The sequence below is a fragment of the Cuculus canorus genome, chromosome 2, assembly GCF_017976375.1.
Source record: "Cuculus canorus isolate bCucCan1 chromosome 2, bCucCan1.pri, whole genome shotgun sequence".
In the NCBI taxonomy this organism is placed as follows: domain Eukaryota; kingdom Metazoa; phylum Chordata; class Aves; order Cuculiformes; family Cuculidae; genus Cuculus; species Cuculus canorus.
In genome coordinates, this window is record NC_071402.1 from 23,604,191 (window position 1) to 23,618,098 (window position 13,908).

Sequence of the window (13,908 nt, forward strand, 5' to 3'; positions counted from 1 at the left end):
GCACAGAATGGAGACTATAAGAAGCATTTAAACAGGTTTCTACATGGTCTATCCAAAGCTGAAGATGATGCAGTATGTATGCTTTCAGATGGCTTGTAAACTTTTAAAGATGAGGTATGGTCACTAGAAAGAACGAGTGGGTTGCAAAAAAATTCACAAATTAAGTAGTTTTAAAAGTTTTTACAAGACAGACAGGAAGGAGGTTAAGGAGCAAGCACTAGTGTTACACGGATCAGTGCAAAATTACTCTTTAAATAAACAAAGACATTTTCTTTTGTCTAATTAAGCATTCCACTGAAGCAAAAGGCATTTTTGCATAAGAGTGTCAATAACTTAGATTCCTTTTTACACAATGGATAATAATTTAAACAAAACATCAGTGCTGAAAAAAGCCCTTTAATTTTTAGCACACATGTTGATGGTAATACTTAAAAGCAGCATCCCAGTTGTAACAGTTGGCTTACCGAGGTTCTCAGCATTATGTGAGTGAAAATGTTATTTACAGATGGAGAAAGAGAGAACATGTGTTTATTTCTGTGTGGTCCCCCACCCCTCAGTCCTCCCCAAGAGGCACGGTCCCACTTCCAATCCAGTTGTGGGTAAGAGTTACTTGAACTTTTGTGTGTTTTCCTCTCACGCACTGTCAGCTATTATTGATATAGTTTTTATGTTTTTTCCTGGCTAACTCTTTTTGTCACATGCTCATGGAAAACATGATGTCTTGTATATCATATCTGCAACAAAAAGTGTCCCTCTACTGTTACAAGTTGCTTGATAAAGACTGCAGTGGAATTAAATCTGTCAGGAACAGTGCTGTGGGCACCATAACCAACACACAGCCAGCAACAGACAAATGATTCTGATTTTACCAATATGGGTTTTACACCTATGGGATGCATAAGTCAGGAAAGCAGTTATTATTTATACAAACGAGATAAAGTTAATTGAAAGAACTGTAAGATTTGTTTCATCATTTCTTTAAGTAGATTGCTTCAAGGGATGAGTTCTCAGTGTAATGGAAAGCATGGGAACAATACCCTAAACTTTAGCCCTAGGAGAACTACTTGTATTCTAATCAACACACCCCTAACATAAATATTGCTAGTGATTGAAGGCTTTAATCTTCAAGGTTTGCCTGGCGTAATTAGTGAAGCAAAATTATTGACACATTGCCCTTGTATCAACAGGTCTCCCTGCTCTTCTTCCCTGATGCCCCCCCTCCCCTGCGCCAGCCCCCCTGTAAATATCCACAAGACCAACAGCTCTGATTTATCAATACTGGAAATGAAGAAATCAGTGCATTTGGGTATTTTATTTTTATCTTTTACAGTTTTTGGATGCCTGGAAGCCTTTACATCAATCTGTAAAGATTCTCTCCACTGGCACTAAGTACTCAGTCTAGCTGGAAACCCCACCTTTGGTCGTTAAAAGGCTACCCTGTACCACAAAATGGGACTGTCTTCTCACAACTCTCCAGTTTAAAAGGAATGGTCCTACTACATGACTCACATCTTTCTCCCAGAACACAACTCCCTTTGTATAGAGATAGCACAACTCTTTCCTTGCCATAACAAAGCAAACTCAAAATAACGCTCTAATTGGACATAGTGTTGCTGTAATACTTTTATGTCAAAAACTCTTTTGTAAGCACATATGTTTCTGTAACTAGTTTTACTGTATTCCAAGAATTACTTCATACTTTCTGCATTCTGTGTGTCTGTGGCTGTACAACGCTGATCGGTAACACAAGAGAGAAGCACAACACGATAATTTTTACGAAAACGAGCACAACATTTATAACGATTCAGCGCTGGCATCTCTGAATCTTTCTCTAAGTCACAGACTCTAAGACATGGCTGGTTGTATCTGGAGAGCATTTTAAAATTTAAATGGAGATGTTGGAAATGGAGCAACTCACCGTAACCTGTCTGGGAGACGAGCTCGGCTGCCCCTCCAATGGGCTTTGTGAAGACGCCCATGATTCCTTTCCCCACACCCGAGATGACCCCTCTGGCTTTATGCCCGGCTGAAGCTTGGGCCTCAGATACTCGCTGAAAATTCTGCATCGGCTGATCCACAATCCCAGCGATTGCACCTGAAAAAGCAGAAGTCCCCAGTAATTAGTGAAGATTAATAGCCCAGAATAAGAGGAAATCTTACTACTGGACCTGAATGTCGCTTGGATTACAGACTGCACCCTAGTCTTCTTACACAGCTACTTAGCACGCAACTGATCAGCTAAATAATATCTCAGCTGTAGTTTCAGTTAAATCTCAACTTCCTTTTCTTAATGTATTTTACTTCTTTAAACATTCAGATCACTAATTCAACACTAATTCAACTACTTTCACTAAATGCTTTTGCTGAGCTAGTTTGATTTAGTTCATTCTGTGTGGCAATTCTGAAAATGCTGGGCTCAGAATAAAACCCACCTATTTCAGAAGACTTGAGCTGTTATGGAAATGAGATTTTCATGTAAGCCTGAGATTGACTTCATGAGAATAAAAACTGCCTGTATTCAATAGATCATTTTTATACCCTCTTCCACTGCCAGAAATGTTCATAAGCTAATGCAACTTATGATATATTACTAAGATTAGCAGAATTAGACTTTGAAACTTTTTGTTACTTTTTTGTGAAAACGATCATATTTTACTTTAATGTGCATGGGTCAAACTTTTACAAGCGACACAGTGACCTTCCCAGCTTTTAGTATCAACAGAGAACTCCAAGTTAAATCTTCCTAAATGTAAACAGGTATGTGAGGTGGTACATTTCTTTGATCTTGAGTTTACTCTAGCCACTTAACCACAGACATGTCTCTAGTTATTGTAATTTTGATAGATAAGCTATTTGGAAATCACTAAGAGTACAAGCATTGGACAAAGTGACATCAGTTTGAAAATGGTCTGCCTGATCTAAAGTTCTTTGCTCAGTGAAAAGCAAGTATGAAGGCTCCTCGGCTAGCTCTCGGTTTGCACCTTCAGCTGCAACTATCAGATAAAACAATTATTTAAGGAGTAGGATCAAGTGTCACCTTAGTAACCAGGCATTTTTACTGCAATTCGGATATCTTTGAAGATCATGCTTTCTCTGTGGAAGGAAATCCAGGCATAATTCCACAGATTCAGACAATCACAGCTGAGGTATTTGGCCCCACGTGCTTACTAGCGTGACATGCCCTAGTCAGCTAGCTGCTAACCAGTTTTTCAGATGGTTTTAGTTACCGTTACTGGATAAACAGAGAGAAGTTGCTGACTTTGAACAAGAACTAATATACTTGTACACTGGTATTCCGTCCAAAGAAAAGATGAGGATGAGATGCAGCACACATTTCCCCAGATCCTTGTCCCTGGGATACTATCTATCAGCAATTCAAGGAACTTGCAACCCCCATAAATGCCCTCCTCTCCTCTTAGAGAGATCGCTTCCGACTTCTATATGTGTACACTTTACTGAAAAATGTACAGTGTTTACCCAGAAAATGCTGGTCTATTTTTAATGCAATACACAGTTTTTATTGAGCTCAGTCACTGAAGCTGCGCACACAGCTGAACGTTCACCCTTTGTAAGACAAAGGTCATGAAGCTTTCCTAATGCCATGCCATGGAAATGATACAATTTTCAATAGAATTCTCTTTCATTAGTACTTACCAGCTGCTCCTGCTGCTGGACTAAAATAATATCCCAACACCGCATTACACAATTGGGATTATTCATCCAGTCTTTTCTTTTGTACAATTGTGATGCATTTGAAGGCAGAACACAATACTTGGTGTTCTGCTAAGTTACAGTATTATGTTACCCTGTGACCTTCTTCACCCTATCTATTGAGGTCATCCACAACAACTACACTTTCAGAACAGAAGTTATTGCCTTATTAAATGTAATCCACCTAAGTCCTAGCACTAGTAAATTATTTACTGCAATGCACTTGAGCAATGTTATAAGGTAATAATAAATAAGAGCCTATTCCAAAGGACCTGTGGAATGCTTCAGGCACTTCTCAGCTGGAATTGGGCCCAGAGGACAAGGAAACAGAATGGAAACTGCTGCGACTGTGTTATATAAGATTATTTATATAGTACCTCAAATAATATATAGCTTAATTAGCCGGTTGTTTAGTACTTCCACACTTTCTGTTATTCTGCCGTTTCATGCATGCTCTGAACTGGTCTGTGAAGCCATTGCCCTTTTGTACCTCAAATCCTTTTGCAAGTCCTGTGTTTCTACCTGCAAAAATTATAACCAATGATCTTCCTTCTCTGCTCAACTTTTCTAATCCCTTATCTCAAATTGCAGCTTACTGATATAACTCATTCAAGTGCTGCTGTCATGCCCACAAATCACATAACCAACTAAAACCTTACTCCCCTTATTAAGGAGTGGCTGGTCCTACCACCCCTTCATGGGGAAGCCAGATCTCTGCAGCTCGCTTCCTGTGTGCATCATGAGTGGGCAAAGGGTAAAAAACCAAAAAGTCAAAGGCTGAATAACCTCAAAACCCAACAGCAGTGAGATAACGGTGACACACCTGTGAGATTCACTGCATCTCCTCACATCAGAAACTGTGCCAAGCAGATGTCCCTTGGTATCCATGTGGCTTCTTTTTTTCTGACATAAAGTCAGTGCCAGGAGCATCATGCTGGATGGACTTACCACAGAATTCCTCCTCAGGCTTCAGCAGAGTATCAGAAAAGCAGAGCACAACGAACATGTAGTGGTCCCTCCTTTCTCACTCTCATTCTCACAGTCTAGAGACAGCTGTGGGGTCCTACAGCTACCCTAGCCCCTTCTTTGTAATGTCCCTTGCCCACTATTTTTTCTTTTTAAACAAAACCATTCTCCATTTTCCTTTCCTTACGCTAAGCATTCAATTTTATATGCATGTCCACATATGTACACACAGAGTATGTATGTATAAAGAAAACCTCAATAAAATTAAACACCAAAGCAACAAAACAAAAACATATTCTTCTATTACTGGACCAAAGAGGTTCCAGCAACACCATAACATCATAACATAAACATCAGCTCTGGTGCACTCTGGTTAATACATGTTGCTCAGTAACCATAAAAAAGATACTTTGATAACTACAAAATTCAGACACTTCAGAGCATATCACTGTATTACTTCAAGAAGAATTTGATTACGGGCAGCAACTGGTTTGTGCGCAGACTGACAATGTTTGGTGAACATAGGACAGCTTATGGAACTTAGCAAAGCTTTAGTTGCTTGTGACAAACTCTTTCAGACCAAGAAATAATTGAAAAAAAATCCCCCACCAGGAAGAACTGTCCATGCTTTGCCACGAGGCTGGAAGCCAGCCAAGCTGAAACCATTTTGCTGCCTTTTCCTTTCTCTGCTGTCTTTCAGGATTGCCACAAGTGTTTCACGCTGTAAATATGGCCGAAGTGTAGTCTCATCACAGCAAACATCACATAAAAATACAGCTAGAAGAAAAGAGCACCTCTTGGTGTGCATTAATATATTTGCAGAATTAGTGTGGAATAGCACACACTGCTGATAGATGTAGAGTGGCCCTGATTCATGATTGTTGCACAGCAAGAACAAAACCCATCACCCTTAATAACAAAAGCTTGAGCTTCTGAAATACAGATTTTATGTTCTCTAGCAGCACAGTCAAACTAACTGTTAGCATTACTATCAATTCACTTTTCCCAAAAGCAGGAAGGAGTAACTGAAATGCTGAGCACTTTTGCCATTGTGAAAAAAGGCTTTTCTAATAGTTCTCAGCTTTTTAGATGTTCATAAATGCTCAACTTCCCAACCTAATATGATATTTTTCAGTAGGACCAGCAGTAAAAAAACCAAAGTGTATAGTTTCAGTATTCTTTTTTTCTATGGCTATAAATTGTTATTTTAAGTTTGACCTTGTAATGCAAAATGCAAAAGATAGTTCCTTGGTGGGGAATGCTGATCATCTGAATATTCTAAATACAATTGCACTGCATGTTTTTCTAATCATATAAAAGAAGAAAGACACCTATCATAAACGTTCGCTTCTTTTCATGCACAAATGTTACTACAATGACCCAGAAGTCTCCCCCAAACTAGAAAAGAAGATGACAGCTGGCCAAAGATAACAATCCAATCAAACAACACCCTGACAGTGCTTGAGTCATTTAAAATGAGAGGACAAAGCACTTAAGAATGTACCACAGGGAACAACTTGCACTGAGGAGGAGGCAAGAGTACATGATTTTGGCCCTGATTCAGCAAAGCACTTAAGCACGTGCTTAAGTGCTTTGCTGAATCAGGGCCACCATGAGCCAGATTTTCAGAAAAATCAGAAATGTAACTCCTCTTTCTCCACAGATATCGCCATGTATTGGTGAACCGAGGGCTCTTACATGCCTGTGCCTGGGCACGAAATCTGCATTTGCAGTTCTTTAAGCTACTCGCATGAGTCAGATGGCTTTCACAAACATGAGAGTACTGTCACTGTCCCAGAAATCTTTTTCATGCTTCTCAATTTTACAATTAGAAAATCACAGAAATTACAGCTTCAGAGGGTCTCGTTCTCTGCATTCCCGTGCTCATCTGAACTTATCTTTGTGAAGTAACATAACATAGCAGCTCTGCTTTGTTATGTATGAAGAACCTGAAAGTGTTTTTACAGTAAAGATGTTCAAGTTTACTCTGAAGTTTACTCTGAGGTGCTGCCTCCCTTCAACTACAACCGTTTTTTTGGGAGGAAGCCATGATATTCTTTAATCTAATGATTTAAACTAAATGATCAGGACAGAAACAGCTTTCTGATGGGCTTGAGAAAATGTAGATTCAAGTCTATTATTAATTTAGGTCTTGGCACAATTAACATTAATGCTGCTGTATATATAGAAAAAATGTGCTTTTTCAAAATTAGACTCAAATAAAAAAAAATCATGCCTGATACAAATTCACCAGACTATTTCTGATTCCTCCCTTAGTGAGAGGTCCAATACTTGTTGAGTCCAGCTACACAGTAACCATAGTTATTTATCTGGGTGCTTTGTTGCCTCTGCCACTGAGAACGGATGTATTTAGCAGGGAGGAAACTCTAAATAATAACAGCAGGAGTAAGAACAAGATCCTAGCTTGCGGAGGAGCGTTGTTTAAATGTTAATATAAAGTTCTTAGTTTCTAACATGAAGTTTGATTTCTTAGGAAATCAGGGACACTGAAACTCTATCTCTTCTTTTTTTTTTAGTTTTGTTTTTAATTTGGGCATACTCCCGTGAACAACTGAAGCCTTGTGCACAGGGAAGTACAGGCACTGCATATTTGCGCAGGCATGTTACAATTTCCCAGCTTTCCTGAACAGCAGAAACTTTACCTTGCTACAGCCAAAGCTACCAAGTTTTGCTCTTTAGTTCAGGCTGTACAGCCATGCTTTGAAGGGCTCTGCTGTGTCGGTGAAGGGCATAGCCACCACATTATCCTGCTGTCTTATTAATAACTGAGACAAGGTCACCAAACCATTTCACCAGCACACATACACCAGGCTGAGACAGTGCTTCAAAAAGTATAATCTTTCATCCAGCTACTCAACCTGACTGCCCTTAGCCCAATAAAACAAGAAGAAAAAAAAAAACTTCTCTGAACTGCCTTTGATTTGCAACACCAGTAACAGCTTACTATTGGGATAGTAGCTACTAATATATGAAATTTCTCCTTTATGCACATTTCTCCCAGGACACTTGCTCGCTGGTTTACAGGCATTATCAAATGACAGTGCTTCACATCATCTAATGTTATTGCTTAAAATAATTTCCAGTAACTTAACCCACACTTGTAACATTTTTACCACTTCCTCTTTGGGGCTTTCAGGGTTGCGGTTGCAAATTTAGAAGTTGTGTACACTATTGAAGATTAGGAAAGAGGACAAATCCTTTCAAGCTTCAGCTCTTCTAACCTTTTGCACTGGACTGCTTTTGGTCACTTTGATCTCTAAGGGATTCATACTCTTTAATATGTACTGAGGAACTCTGCCAAACAATACAGTTCTGCATTCCTTTGCTGTGTGACAAGTAGAAACAACCAAGAAAATCCTGCCCCTTACTGCAAAACTTCTTGCAGAGATTTTTTTTTTTTCTCAGTACAGGTTAGTTTTCAAATTTTTAGGTATTATTTTGAAATGGCCAGAGTAATCTTCACTTCTAACCAAATCACTTGGTTCCTCGAGGAATAGAATTACACTGAATCAGGACGATCTGGGTCTCTTTCTTAAAGCAGAATTCCTCATCAAAGCTTTCTTAACATCTGCACTAAGTTCAAGTGGTTTTCAAACAAAACCAAGAATCACCGATATCTACAGTGCAGCAAAACCAAGCAGGTTTGGAAGGCATTCCTATAACTCACTGGAAAGTAAACATCAGCATGATGACATCTTTGTGCTGACTTAGTTACAAGTCTCCCTGGGCAGGTTTTTCTTTTGCAGAATTATACATACATCATGTACCAATGAAAATATTATTTCTCAAAGTGCAAACTCGTTCTAGATCTGCAATTATTTTATCAGAAAAAATCCACATACAAAAGTCACTAAACCTTGATGAAAAGAAATAGCACCTCATATACATACAGTAAAGCTATTTCACAAGAAAACACCAAAACAAACAGATTTTCCAGTTACGACTCACACGTAGAAAATGCTGGTGAGCAGATCAGAAAACAGTATTATCACTCAACTTGATATTTAATAGTACATTACCTAGAAGGCTAATGCCTAAACGAGAGAGCCCCTGTCTCAGTCCTTCTCCCAGGCTCTCTGGAAGCTGCCTTCTCCATTCTTCTTGTCTGTTGTAATGCTCCTCATCCAGTGACAGTCTATCCATATTCCGAGCAAGACTTGTAGCCAGATTGGTAATTGACGTCAGCGTACCTAAATACACAGAGATATACATTTGGGTCTGGATCAAAATGCTTTAATTTAAAACACGGAGATGTTCTCTGCCTCACTAAATAAAGAGCTTATGAGCAGAATAGCAAGTCAATCGAAAAGTCACCCATGTGTAGCATGCTTTACTATTTGTTAAGCATCACCACACCGCATCTATGGTCCATGTCACGCCTTTTACATTAGTCTGCACCAGGTTTGCCCAGCCAGTGGAAAAAACAACTCATCCAAACATCATTACCCAGTTCCCAAACTTCTGAAAGGCAAACCCAAATGGAGGAGGAGGTGATGGAAAGGTAAACAAATATTTACAGAAGAAGCCCAGGAAGAAGTGTCCTGAGAGAGCCCCGAGCAGCAGCGAGCGGCTGCGGCAGCCGTCGTCTCTCCCCGGCGCTGAAGCCACGCGATGGCACTGTTTATACAGACTTCGCAACACAAAAGCTGCTCCTGTTCTCAGCCCAGCCCTGCTGTCAAAACCTATCCACGTACTTACACAGTTATGACAACTGTATCTACCTTTTTTTTTTTTTTGAAAAAAGAAATAATAAATATGATGAGGCGACACAGTGTAGAATTTCTGATGCTTAGCAGAAGTACAGAACACTTTTAATATTTCTGCAGTTATCACATGAAATACTGGCTGAGCCAATCTCCATTTCCCACTGGGAGGTTTAAAATACTGAAGTTTCTGAAACATTCTTACACACTGCAGTTAAGTGGTGATCTGTTTAAAACATAAGATGTTATATATGAGCTTTGCTACCCTCCCAGCATTTTGCTGCAGCCTAGCAGGCCAAACAAAGCTGCAAGCAATATTGTTCAAAACTTTTAACACATCCTTTAGCAATGCATAACAACAAAGCAGTAGTTGGAGCAATGAAGTGAAAGATCTACCTTTGGAAATGTGTTTTACAAATGATGTTGTTCCTCTGGAAACTCCACTGACAAACGCTCCTGGGCCTCTAGTCAGCCCTTCGTAGGGGAGCCTAAAGAAATCAGCTATGCCATTCCCTATGCTTCTCACCAGACTAGCTGGGCTTCCGAGAATTTCCAACGATCCGACAACCCAGCCTGTATGGAGAAACAAGACACGTTACGGCTGCAAAAACTGCAGAAGCAGCAGTTGCGAAAAGGTTATTCCTTAATTCTCTTTTTCACACTAGAATTCATCACATTATGAACTTCCTTTGAGCAAAACACGGGAAATAACTCATCCACTATGAATTCAGAAATGGCAATCTTTCATACTTCGTAAATCAAAGAAATCCTTTTGGCAAACTCACAAATAGCTTTAGAATGACTTCCTTTCAGGAGCTTCCCGTATTTCTGCTAAAAGTGTGCAAGGGAGGCAGATGCTAGAGCCTCACAGCTATGGAGGAATGGGACTGCAGCTTCAGATTGCTGGTTGGTTTTAGATGCTATAAGGCAGCTCTATGACTTCACATCTTTATGTGATAGGATTGTGACAGGGAATTTACACTGATACAATGTACTGCTTTACCAGAGTGTGGAGGTCAATTGCTTGATGGAGTGTTAGGAAGGGGATGCAGATTTTTGACAAGTGCTTAAGAAGTTATTTTAAATCCAGTCCAACCTTTCTAAGCTGATCATTTTCTGTCAGAGCGCAGCGAAAGCCAGACAAATGTCTTTTTCTCAGTACAGTTGTGTAAACAGCAATGACATCTACATGCTGATTAGGTTACTCATAGGGGAGTATTCCTTATGCATATCCCAGGAGAGGCATCTGCAGATCTGGTTTCCTATATAAACGCAGGGCTGCCAGCAGCTTGCTGGATGGCCAAGTGCGCAGCAATCTGTTGCTGGAAAGCTGTTTGCAGGTCTTGTCTTTCTCAGGCTGGTTGGCAGCAGATTTATTAGGGAAATAGTGCTGCATAACTTTTTTTTCAGCAGACTAGAGAGAGCGATTCAGAAATGGCAATAAACAGTAAATGGGAACTGCCTGGTCTTTGAGCCCCAGTACCACGAATTTCAACTGGCACTGACAGAGCCACACAAGGTGCACAGGGACAGGAGATTGAAAGATAGACAAACTGCCCTCCTACTCTTCCACTGAGGGCCCTTGAGCTACACTGCCCTCCTTATTTCCATCTCATCCCTGCAAACTCCTGCTATCCAGATGCTTTTCTTGTTTTCTAGTAACCCCTCCCAGTCACTCCTGTGGAAGGCTGAATCATGAAAGTGAACAGAAGAGAAAATGTTACTCATATGAAATGAATTAATCTCATACTATCATTGTAAGCTCCTGGAAAATCTATTATTCTTGAATCTGTCCCACATTTCAGCCCTGGCAGGTTGAGAACTCCAGCTCATGTAGTATAAAAAGAGGGAACCACAGTGGACATAAGGGAGAGGGTGGGATTGACTATGAAAACAAATACCAAGTGCTACTGGCAGTGTGACAAGCAAAGCAGCAGCGAGCGCTGTGGCCCCATGGTGCCTGCCCTGGAGAGGAGCATGCCCCTCACAGTCCTTCCCTGCAGGGACCAGGGGAAGCCAACGCTCCAGGCTGGGCCTGTGACTGCCTCGCTGTAGTATTTTTGACAAATTATCCTTGCCACTGTGTGAAGTGATGAAAAGCTGGAAGGGTGGAGAGGCATGCATAGATGGAAGAGATGTTCTTTCTGCTTTTTTTGATCAATAATGTTGCAATAATTCTTTACAAACAGCCTTATTTTTTTTTTCCCCTAAATGTCCTTGCATTCCTTGCCCTGTGGTGGTGATCTGATGGCATAAGGTGATGGAAAGGGGCTACACAACACTATGGATTAATGCCTTAATGCACTGCAGACACCTCCAGGCTGGTACACGAGAGGATCCAACTTCACTCACCTTATTGGTCAGCCAGCCAGCGTGTTCATGAATGAAAATCAGATTAAAACCAGGAATGAAACCAGTTAACACACAGCTGAGTAGTAGCCTGGTATTCCAGGGATGGACTGTTGTAGTATGGCGCTGTCCTATAGGCTGTCAGTTTTAGGAAGCTCTGGAAGAAGCATACTCACCCTTGGAGAGCACATGGGAGGAAACTGCAACCTGCAGCAAGGGTGACCCTCCTTGGCCAATGCTCAGAACAAACTAACGTCTCCTTGCAGCCAGCATGGACCACCCAACCCAAGGAGGAAGGCATGACAGTAAATTGCGAATAGGAAAATGATGCCTCAGGAATAATCCCTCAATTCACAAGCTCTCTGTTGCATTTTACTTCCCAGACTTATAGTACCATGTCAGGTAACCGTTTCCCAAAGTATCCAAAGTAATTATATGCACTAATATGAAATAACTATGACTACATTAGCAGAGAGCAGCCACTGTATTTTCTTTATAGGCAACTACAGGGTTAGATCTGGCTGATACCAGTAATGCTTTTCAATAGAATTTTATTAACTTTTAAATAGAAGCCAACTTAATTAGAAAAGGATGGGAGATCTCCATTGCAGGTTTTACTAATTTGATACAAGCAATGCTAATCAGCTGATCTGAGCAGAGCTCTCCAGGCACAGTCATTGCTTATGAGACATGGATTCCGGCCACTACTTTGCAACATCTGAGGCAGCCTGATACACTCCTTTTAGTAGGCTTTAGGGCAAATCCTGCCTCCTCCCACAGGGCAGTAATGGTCTTGCACACAGCTAAGAGCAAAATGAAAATATATCCTGCTTGGAGCATAAGGCGTAACAGTATGGGAATGCTGTTTGTGCAGATGCTACAATGATTTATGCATGGGGAAGTGATGAGTAGAAGGGGGGTCAAATAACCCCTTGTTTTGCAGATTAATGTGGTTAAAAGGCACATAAGAGACCCAGAAGTGAAACTCACCTCACAGTGAGGAAAGGACTCAGGGTCTGCAGACCTTACAAAAGTTTTTGCTTTATTCTTCCCCCCTTTTTAAGTTTGTGCCACAAACTTTTCAAAATAATGCATCTTCTTCACTCAAGCAAACATTAATCAACGTGATTCACCATTTTAATCATGGTAACCCCTTTAAAAAAATAACTTTTAGTTTTAGTGCTTTGAGTGGGATTTAAGTAGTAAGCAAATATATGCTTCTATATTTTCCTGACGAGAAGTTCCACTGAAGCAAATCTTATTTCTTAATATTTAAACTTACTTGATTTCACCTACATCATGAGCACAGAGCAAGGGGTAGCCTGTGTGCTGCTGTACACTGTTAAGGGTAGCGTGGGAAGAAAGATGCAGACCAGGCTCAGGAATCCCTCACTAGCATATGTGCCTCACCTGGGATGTTGTGGATAAAAAGCCACCGTAACCCCAATTTCCTGCTGCAGTCTATTACAATTGGTATCACCACTCCTAGCCAGTTGTGGGGAGAAACATTCACACTGTGAACCATATTTGACCACAGTTACACTCTAAATTAGCAAGAAAATAGATGTCCTCTTTTGTATTCTGGGATTTGACTGTAAAACAAATCCAAACAAGTAGTAAAAAGAAAACTCTGCAAACTTTGTAAGTAAAGTAATGCAAGAAAACAATAAATTGGTGCACAAAGTTCTGGTGTATAGTTGCTATGATGAGCTATGCAAGTCAGGTACGTGCACAGTGAAAGACCAGATCAACAGTTCTCTATTTATAAATGCCTGAAATGCACGTGTACAACACAGACATCAGGTTGCAGCTATGCTTGTGGCACAAATGGATGCATCAGGATTTCAGAAAATCTGATCATTTTATTGCAGGAAAATAAATCTCATGTTTCAGTGTGGAGTACTTTACTTGTGTGTGATCCTGGAGGAGCTTCCTACTGTCTCGGGTACAAATTCCATTTCACAATAAGACACAGCACAGACGAAATTTCATTATTTCTAAATTAATATTTATGGGAAACAGAATGTACCTGCTAATCTAATAGACTAATTGCTCACTATTGATCCTTTATGGGAAAAAGTCAGTCACAAAATACTTCATAGTTCTTGGATCAAAGGACAACAAACATCTGTGTGCCAGTTTAGCATGAAGGCTGTAT

The 13,908-nt window shown here is 40.3% G+C and overlaps 1 protein-coding gene across 4 annotated transcripts in view; it reads right to left on the minus strand.

Annotated features, from left to right (window-relative positions):
- VPS13B (vacuolar protein sorting 13 homolog B) overlaps window positions 1–13,908 on the minus strand; it is a 453,221-nt gene that overhangs the window by 11,873 nt on the left and 427,440 nt on the right. For all 4 annotated transcript variants that reach the window (XM_054059974.1, XM_054059977.1, XM_054059975.1 and 1 more), the window contains exons 57-59: window positions 9,798–9,974; window positions 8,718–8,888; window positions 1,919–2,095 (exon numbers count right to left, since the gene is read on the minus strand). In XM_054059974.1, coding sequence (XP_053915949.1) covers window positions 1,919–2,095; window positions 8,718–8,888; window positions 9,798–9,974 — 525 coding nt within the window. The remainder of the gene's footprint in view (window positions 1–1,918; window positions 2,096–8,717; window positions 8,889–9,797; window positions 9,975–13,908) is intronic.